The sequence below is a fragment of the Doryrhamphus excisus genome, chromosome 1 (genome assembly GCF_030265055.1).
Source record: "Doryrhamphus excisus isolate RoL2022-K1 chromosome 1, RoL_Dexc_1.0, whole genome shotgun sequence".
NCBI lineage: Eukaryota > Metazoa > Chordata > Actinopteri > Syngnathiformes > Syngnathidae > Doryrhamphus > Doryrhamphus excisus.
In genome coordinates this window covers 35,706,879-35,716,696 of record NC_080466.1, presented here as the reverse complement: position 1 = coordinate 35,716,696, position 9,818 = coordinate 35,706,879, and the positions used below count along the sequence as shown (strand labels likewise).

The 9,818-nt window shown below is 40.6% G+C and overlaps 1 protein-coding gene across 3 annotated transcripts; it reads left to right on the top strand.

The window, feature by feature from the left end:
* Positions 1–4,204: 4,204 nt before the first annotated feature.
* adcyap1b (adenylate cyclase activating polypeptide 1b) lies at positions 4,205–7,949 on the top strand. 3 transcript variants are annotated; one of them, XM_058072213.1, is made up of 5 exons: positions 4,205–4,516; positions 4,772–4,876; positions 5,430–5,564; positions 5,819–5,923; positions 6,276–7,949. In XM_058072213.1, exons 2-5 carry the CDS (start codon positions 4,773–4,775, stop codon positions 6,457–6,459), a joined length of 528 nt encoding a protein of 175 aa, XP_057928196.1. In that variant the 5' UTR covers positions 4,205–4,516; position 4,772; the 3' UTR covers positions 6,460–7,949. The 3 variants fall into 3 exon arrangements, with proteins under 3 accessions (XP_057928196.1, XP_057928214.1, XP_057928204.1); XM_058072231.1 differs by lacking the exon at positions 5,819–5,923 and having other exon boundaries at positions 4,210–4,516; XM_058072221.1 differs by lacking the exons at positions 4,205–4,516; positions 4,772–4,876 and adding an exon at positions 4,913–5,236.
* The last annotated feature ends 1,869 nt before the right edge of the window (positions 7,950–9,818 follow it).

Here is a 9,818-nt window from a genome sequence, read left to right as displayed (position 1 = left end):
GACTAGTTCTAAATCGGACATTCGGGCGTTTGCATCCATAAGTCAATCTAAATCACGAACGCTACACTATGTGAACTTTATTAGCGATAGACATGACATTTTTTCGTCCGCGCAGCTTCTAACAACATGTTTGACAGTGACAAGCGGATATTTATATAATCTACATTCATATTAGGTTTATTGGAGAATTTTGGAATTCCCCTTTACATTTGAACGTCTCACCGATCGATACTCCCTTGTGCCAAATATGGCAGATACAAAATACATAAACACATGTAATTGGGAGAACTTGATCAGGTACTAAAAAATAATTAAACTAAACATACGAAGACAGTGACGCTACACCTTTAGACCGTTTTACAGTCTATGTTCAAGCATTTGGTGCCCTCTAGTGGTACGATCGGGAAGTGGGGGGCAGTTCGTTCTCAAAAGGATTTCTGTGGGGATGATTGTTTTGTAAAAGATAGCAATAAAAACATTATGAAAAATCTAATTAAATAAAGAAAAAAACTCATTAAAATAGGAAAAGATACAATGTCATAGAATATTATTGTAAATATTGAGAAAATACTAACAATTTTAAGTGAATCAGGTTGTTTTTACTGACCAGTAGTGATACTAAATCCACTGTACAGAAATAGATATAGGTATAAAGGATATGTATAAATGGACCATGCACCACAGAATCTTGGATGTGAACCTCCTGGTCACAGCCAGAGCACTCCAGATGGGTCGGATGGGTCCATCCGACATGAAAATAACCCACAACAAAAAGAAGTGGCTCCAAAAGAGTAACGTCAAGATCCTAGAGTGGCCTGGCCGGTGTAAAGACCTCAATCACATAGGAAATATGTGGAGGGAGATGAAACCAACAGCCTGGAAACCTCCTCTGTAAAGATGCGGTCCACTCATCTTAAATGTGAACACTTTTAAATAGTTCTTAATAATAAAAATATATAATTCATAACATGGCTGCACGGCGAACGAGTGGTTAGCGTGCCACACAGCTAGGAGACCAGAGTTCAATTCCACCCTTGGCTATCTTTGTGTGGAGTTTGCATGTTCTCCCTGTGCATGTGTGGGTTTTCTCCCACATTCCAAAAACATGCTAGGTTAATTAGCGACTCCAAATTGTCCATAGGTATGAATGTGAGTGTGAATGGTTGTTTGTCTATTTGTGCCCTGTGATTGGCTGGCCACCAGTCCAGGGTGGCGATCCTGCCTCTCGCCCGAAGACAGCTGTGATAGGCTCCAGCACCCCTCCGACCCTCGTGAGGATAAGCGGTAGAAAATGAATGAATTAATTCATAACATGAAGCCTATCCCAGCTGTCTTTTTGCGAGAGGCGGGGTACACCCTGGACTGGTGGCCAGCCAATCACAGGGCACATATAGACAAACAACTATTCACACTCACATTCATACCTATGGACAATTTGGAGTGGCCAATTAACCTAGCATGTTTTTGGAATGTGGGAGGAAACCGGAGTACCCGGAGAAAACCCACGCATGCACGGGGAGAACATGCAAACTCCACACAGAAATGGCCGAGGGTGGAATTGAACCCTGGTCTCCTAGCTGTGACTTCTGCGCGCTAACCACTCGATCATCGTGCCACAAATTGTAATGCTAAAAAAGTAGGTCCATCAGGTCCATTACTTTGCCAAAAGTGGACGCAATAAAGAACTTCTTTGTATCAAATTGCATCAATGTGCCGTTTCTTTCTTTTCCACATGGTGGCGCCATGTCCTCAGTCCACGCGTGTATGGTCCTGTTTCCTTAACTCCCCTCCAGGAATCATGTATCCCAGCAAACAAGTTGTGATAGGGATGGGGGTGGCGATAAAGGGGTGTGGATCAATCATGCTGCTGTTCCTTTCGTCATATTGCGTCAGAGTCGACACAGTCGTGATCAGTAGAGGTTGGTCTGCTTTGCAAAGTGCACTTGTTTGATTCCCAGGTGTGATTCAGTAAGGCGTCATGTATGGATTCTGGTATAGGACAGCTATTGTATGGATGGCGTTGTTTTTTTGTTTTTTTTTTAATTTGCTGCAGTAGCGTCAATCAGCCTGTTTGGATGATTCACACAACTTGAAGGAGTTTTTTTTAAAGCACTCTGCGTCACTCGACCGCTCCAATCCGATTACTTGGTGGGTTAGAGTGATGGCTTGATTGACGGACGGATGCTCCATCCTTCCTTCAAGCGCCCATCACACCTCGGACCTTATCACTATTACATGACGCATCCGGAAAAAGGGCAATTATTGGAAAAAGATGAGGAAAAAAGCGACCGTAAATTTCATGAAATAAGGGCGACCCGACTCCCTGGGGAGGCCTTCGGTTTTGGATGCAGGCTTTTAGTCCTCACAGAAGCAGAGATGCACTTCCCATTGTCATGGCGCTTAATTGGACTTACTGGTAAAGATAACGATGATGTGTGTGGTTATTGACTGGAACATGAAATATAACATGAGAATGTCTGTGGTTGGAAGGGTGATTTGCACAAGTGACGATGAAGTTCCTTTCTTCTTTAACCCTCGATGCAACCTTGCGGGGACCAAACATGTACGGCCTGCTCTTTGGACTGATTGAGTTCTCAATTTAAGGTTTCATTGAAGTTACATGGGGATTCAATTCCTGAAAGGAATAGAAAGAATCAAAGCTTATCTCAAGATAGACCTAACCCTCATCCGATTTATGGCTCATGAGGCCAATTGTATGGAAGTTGGAATTCACATTCCACAACTCATTCATTCCTATTGTAATGTTGACTATATGATGCCCTTGAGGTTGATTTGATCCCATTGAAGCTCATATTTCTGATGATTTGGAATGCCTACACATATTATAAATGTTGCCTCTATACATTCAAACCTAAGAGATAAACAGGTTGTTTCAATAAACTCTAATCCATTTTCTATCCCCGTGGTCCTCATTATAAGATCATGGCTGACTTGGAGCCTATCCCAGTCGACTTCAGGTGAGTAGCAGCGTACCTTAAACCTTCATCCCCATTTTATGGCATACGGTACATATATATATAGATATATATATATATATATATCTACTCAATGCAGGCCTTTGTCTTCTAAAGGAGTCAATCCCAGTTGATATCAGGTGACCGGCAAACTGTTCTTGAATTTTCATAATTTGTTCCAGAAATAATAATGCCTGAAATGTAGTTATTATTATTATTATTGGTGGCACAGCGGAGGAGTGGTTAGCGCGCATACCTCACAGCTAGGAGACCAGGGTTCAATTCCACCCTCGGCCATCTCTGTGTGGAGTTTGCATGTTCTCCCCGTGTATGCGTGAGTTTTCCCAGGGTACTCCGGTTTCCTCCCACATTCCAAAAACATGCTAGGTTAATTAGCGACTCCAAATTGTCCATAGGTATGAATGTGAGTGTGAATGGTTGTTTGTCTATATGTGCCCTGTGATTGGCTGGCGACCAGTCCAGGGTGTGTCCCGCCTCTCGCCCTAAGACAGCTGGGATAGGCTCCAGCACCCCCACCACCTCCGCGGTAGAAAATGAATGAATGAATGAGTTCTCCTCCTATTTTGTGTGGAAGTGGTAACTTTTCGGCTTGATATTTTGTCTTTCCCCACCCTCGGCCATCTCTGTGGGGAGTTTGCATGTTCTCCCCGTGCATGCGTGGGTTTTCTCCGGGTACTCCGGTTTCCTCCCACATTCCAAAAATATGCTAGGTTAATTGGCCACTCCAAATTGTCCATAGGTATGAATGTGAGTGTGAATAGTTGTTTGTCTATATGTGCCCTGTGATTGGCTGGCCACCAGTCCAGGGTGTACCCCGCCTCTCGCCCTAAGACAGCTGGGATAGGCTCCAGCACCCCCGCAACCCTCGATGAATGAATTCTTATTATTATGTATTACTGACCAAGTCCAGATCGGACCGTTTTGGGACCTTAAGGGTCAAAAGGTAACAAAAAATCATCACCTTGCGGTTTAAAAAGAAAGTGAATGTTCACTAAGTACTCTGTTAAAAAAAAAAAAGTTTGCAAGAAAACTTGGAGAGTCTGCGTTGCAGGGTGGGTGGGGGTCTGACGAATGCATTGCATGAGGAAGCAAGTGTAGTATTATATTCCAGGAGGATGGCTTGATGACGTCCATAGCATCCTTAACGTGAGTTATCGGAGAGAGGGAGGAGAAGGAGAAGAGGAGGAGGAGGAGGGGGGCAGGCTTGGCCATACTTAAAGATAAGATCCAAGGCGTTCAGGGCAAAAAAAAAAAAAGTTTGGAGCAGGAAGACAAAGATATGTAGAGGAGGAGGCGCTGATTTATATCAAATTTCCACTTGGACACAGCACTGCCGTTCATTGTGAATTTGCGTGGAGGAAAAAAAGGGGAAGAGTGCTTACGGGGGGAACATCCAAGGAGGCAGGAGACAAGTGCCGTGAGGAAGATCTCACTCACTCACTCATTCACTAGAGCACCAGGCAAGGCGAGCCGCGCCCGGATCACATCCCCAGCAGCACCTTCCTCTCCCCGGCTTAAAGGTAGGTGCTTCACCGCTGTCCTGCACGGATCATTTTGGAGAACAAATCAATAAACTTAATAATAATAATAATAAAATAAACAGAATATTCACCAATGCACGGAAGTTCGTATCTTCCTCTGCATGTCAAAGTGTCTTTTTAATCGAATTTGTTATTATTTTTAATCATTTGACAAACATACAAGCTGAAAGTGCTTCTTAGTGATGTTATTATTAATAATAAATATGAATTGTGCTTGTTTTGTTCCCATGACAGCATGGCCAGTTCAAGTAAAGCCACTTTAATCTTGCTCATCTACGGGATCTTAATGCACTACAGCGTCTTCTGCACACCTCTCGGATTAAGTTACCCCAAAATTAGGTATGCATATTCATGTTCTTTTTTCCTTTTGTTGCATTGTATATCATTATATGTTCCTGTTATTTAGGATATATTTTTAAGAAGTGGAATCCTCATTTTTTTTAGGTGCGCGTAATTACGCGTAAAAATAACACAATGTTGACACGCCAGTGACTAATTTTGGTGTGGTGTGGTGGGGGAGAAACGGCAATGGAAAGAAAGTACCCCCCCACCACACCACCTTACACCACCCCCATTCCTTATTAAAAATGAGAGTGCAATGGATAACCCCAAGGGGGAGGAGGAGGAGGAGAAAAAAAAGAAGGAGGAGGAAGAGGAGACTGCGTCACCAAGGAGAGGAAGCGAATCGGAGCTTAAGATGTATTTCTTTTTTATTTCTTCCCGTGACTTTTTTTGGGGCGTGGTTCTTTTATACGTTCATTGTTGAAATCATTTCTGACAGTATATTTAATTTTTTTTAATGCTAAGTTAAATGAATTTAATTATTTTAAATATTACTGCTTATTTTTAGTGTTTGTAAATGAAAGAATATTAAGTCTTGTATCCTGTGCAGGCTGGACAACGACGCGTTCGACGAGGACGGTAATTCTTTAAGCGACTTGGGCTTCGATGGCGACCACATTGCATTACGCAGCGCAGCGTCCTTGAACGACGACGGCTACACTCTGTACTACCCACCCGAGAAAAGGTACGCCACCATGCATTGTATTTTTAATACACCTCTCTACACATGTGCTGCATGCTGCCTTTTCATGTTATTCGTTCCACACCCGGGAAAAAAATACACAGAAATATGCATTTTTTGAAAAATGAAATCTACATTTTTTATTTGTCCATTTGTGTCCGCCGCCTCTTATTTTTTTTTATTTTTTTCGTGCGTGTTTTATGTGTTTTATTTTACGCCACTGATAATGTATGTGTTTTGGCGTTCTATCACCTCAGAGCAGAAAGGCATGCTGAGGAGGAATTAGATAGAGCCTTGAGGGAGATCCTGGGTCAGTTAACAACGAGACATTATCTGCATTCTCTGATGACAATTCATGCAGGGTAAGGGCATTTCTTGTTCAGTTCAGGCTGCTGCATCCACCTGTCTGTGTCATTATTATTATTATTATTATTTTTGTCATTTTTTTCTCTCCAAAAAAAGTCATTTGTACGTCTAACGGGGTGTCTTTTGTCACATACTAAAATATTTATATGTAATTAATGCATACATTGATTTTTTCGTACCTTGGTAAAAAAAAAATGCGTCAGAATATAAAATGGCCTATAAATGAATTATTTATAAGGCTTAAATCACAGAACGAGAATTTAAAAAGAGCAGTGAATGCATTATTAAAGCAGTTTTTTTTCTTCCTGTAGTTTAAATTTGATTTTTTTTTTTGCGTGTTTTGTGCAGCGAGGATAGCAGCATGGAGGAAGAAGCAGAGCCCCTATCCAAGAGGCATTCGGACGGCATCTTCACCGACAGCTACAGCCGCTACAGGAAGCAGATGGCGGTGCAGAAGTACCTGGCAGCGGTTCTGGGACGAAGGTACAGACAGAGAGTTCGGAGTAAAGGACGACGCCTCGCCTATTTGTAGTGCCGCCAGCAGGCTGTGTACAGTATATGATTATTATTATTATCATTATCATTATGATAATGAGCCCCCCCTCCCTCCCATCATTCAGATATAGCTGACAAACCAGTGGATTGCGCCTGTGTTCTTTCAACATGTATTTATGTATGAAGTTAAGCCATTAAAATGAATATTTTATTAATAATATGGTTTTCCCACATTTCCTTTTTTTGTACAAACGGCTCTTGATGATGATGGTGATGATAACGCACAGTCATAACGGACCAATATTTGTTTCAAAATGTAAAAAAAAAAACGAAAAAAAAATAATTGTGCACTTTCGACGTTACGCGCTTGAGAACAAAAATATATATCGTTAAGAAGTCATCATATGCATAGAAATAAATAGATTAAAAAAGACAATCAAAGTATTGAATGTTACTTATTTTTGTAAGCTATTTTTGTAAGTGTTGTTGACAAAGCAGGCCCAAAAGCAGCGGTGCGCATGCTCCATATTTCTATGTACTACATACAGTATGTGTGTGTGTCCTCTCACCGTGTTGCTGCACCCTGCAGGCTTGGCTCTCAGTTGGGGCCTCCTTGCACTGCTGCTTCATTTACAAACATCACCGACCCCATCACCTATGGCTTCTCTTTGCCTCCATGCAACACTGCTGCTGCTGCTGCTGCTGCCGCCATGTCCTGTGGCCTCAGTGCCCGGATGTGTGGCTAATAATTATTTAGATTTATTTTTATTTCAGTTTTTCTTTATTTTTTATTAGTAAATGTACCTTGTGGATGCTAACTGTGCTTACGGGCTGCATGCTGCTGTGTTGATGTTGCAAGATTAAGTTTGGAGGCGTTTTTTTTCATGTGTGAAAGGGGTTAAAATGGATGACTTATGAGTTATATCATCTTGCAAAATGAAGTGAAGAGACTCTTCAATTGTGTTTGCTAGTTAGGGTGATTTTTTTTTGGAGTCTCCCATCCTCTATTGTGTGACTGTCTTGAGCGCATGGGGTGTTTATTGTGTATTGGGCTTGAATGTGATGTGCTGATGGCAGAGGTGGCTTCTGGCTTTGATGTACAAAAAAAAATTATATATATATATATAAAAATAAAAAAAAAACAAAGAAATCGCCACAAGTGACAGATGGCAATTTTAGTGGCCCTCCAATGCTGCAAGTCCATTAGCTTACATTGAAAGTTTTGTTGGCCCAAGAGTGCTAGAATTAGGCCTTCTTTCTTTTTCAAGCATGATCAATGAGTCAAGATACACACACACACACACATATATTTCTATATGTGTGTGTGTGTATATATATATATATATACAGTATATTTAAAAAGTAGAACGTATATGTCCACGGAGCAGGCAATGTGTGCGTGTGTGTGCATGATTATGAGATGTTCAGTGTCTGTTAGAGTTGTGAACAATGGCTAGTGTTTGTTGATAATATAAAAATGTTATATATATATATATACTATATATACTATACTATATATATATATATATATATATATATATATATATATATATATATATATATATATATATATATATATATATATATATATATATATATATATATATATATATATATATATATATATATATATATATATATATATATATATATATATATATATATATATATATATATTTGCTCTATATTCAATCAGAATATGATCATTTCTATGTGCATCACTATATAGAAAAAAAACAAGAGGGTGTGCAGGGGTTGTAAGACAAAAATGCCTGTTGTTCTGAAAAAAGCGCCAAACGCCTTACTTGACGTCATTGTTGGATTACCTTTTATGTGTTTGCAAAGTGAACCTTAGTGCAAGTGACATCCACCACAGGAGGAGGAGGATCTTACATTTGCTCAATGTTCATGGAATAAAAAAAAAAGTGTTGTAAGATTTGTATGAATAAATTTTTGTAAACAACATTTCTCAATCAATGTCTAATCTTTGCAGAAAATAACACATAGTGTGTGTGTGTGTGTGTGAGTGTGTGTGTGTGGTTTTGTTTGTTTCAGACATGCTTAAAAAGCTGCAGTCACATGTCTGCACAATTCAACATGTCTGAAAAGGAGTAGGAAGAAGCCAATTTCATTTTGATGTATGACTCAGCAGTTCCTGATAGTCGATGCACTTCCTGGGTCCGACGTGTGTTTTTGTAAAGAGTCATGTGGGGACGGCACTTGGAAACACAATCCCTGAAAAGCAGCCAAGTGTACTGCAGCCTCCTGCCATCCTGCCTTGGCCTTGGCGCTGCAGTAGACCCTGCAGGAGAGCAGGAAGGGTGTGGCAAAGTGTTTGTGATCCCAGCCTCATCAGCCGACTGTATGTGTGTATGTGTGTATATGTGTGTGTGTGCAGCAGAGCTCAGCTAACCCAATCAGAGAAATGTTGCGTGGCAACGGTGCACAAAGGGGACATGCTCATGTGTACGTGTGTGTCGGGGCATCAACATGTTTCCAAGACTCTTTGGAGATCTACCCGTATCTTCTGACTCGAGGGTTCCAGTTGCGACCTCTGACCCGAGCGGATGCAGCAGCAGCAGGTGGAAAATGTGATCTAAAAAGGCATTTAAGAAAATTAGCGAGAGCTTCGCTTCCTCCCCCGAGGATATTGACTGGCGGGTGAGAGGGTGACAGATTGTCCACTGTCAAGGTTTGTGCTTTCTGTGATGTATGGCATGTTTACCTCCTTTATTTATTGCCCAACGCCGCCCACCTCCTTCCTTTCTTTTCTTGTAAGGCCCTCTTCACCTCAAAAGTCCACCACTTTTCAAGTTTGGTAGCCCAGGTTGCGACGTAGCACGGTCAAGTTCTTCATCATAACCAAGAATCGTCACATAGAAATAAACAGAACAAATCAAAATACACTAATCCAATACAATTTAATTGGATAAGTTAATTCCTCTAAAGTAGTATTCCTTATTTAGAAACAAATTTGGGTGGAGTTAGTGGAGTTAGTTTTTCCTTTTTGGGGAAAAAACACATCTCATACACCCTCATTGGGTAATAATGTATGAATATGTAATAATAAAGCATAATAATACATAATAATACATTCATCTGGGACTTTGTTTTAGAATAAAATGAAGTACTACCAAGACTAGCTTTAAGTCTTTTGTGACTTTGCAGATATCATTAAAGTCAAGGATGAAATGTTTTGCTCCCAGTATTGACCCCTGGGGTATACCCACGTTATATTTAAAGTGGACCTATTATGCTCATTTATCAGCCTTTGTAATGAATACTAAGCTCCTATAGAGCAGCTACACATGGGAACCCACAGACAAAGCTTTCTAGATCCATATATCCATTTTCTATACCGCTTATCATCACCAAGGTCGTGGAGGTATGCTGGAG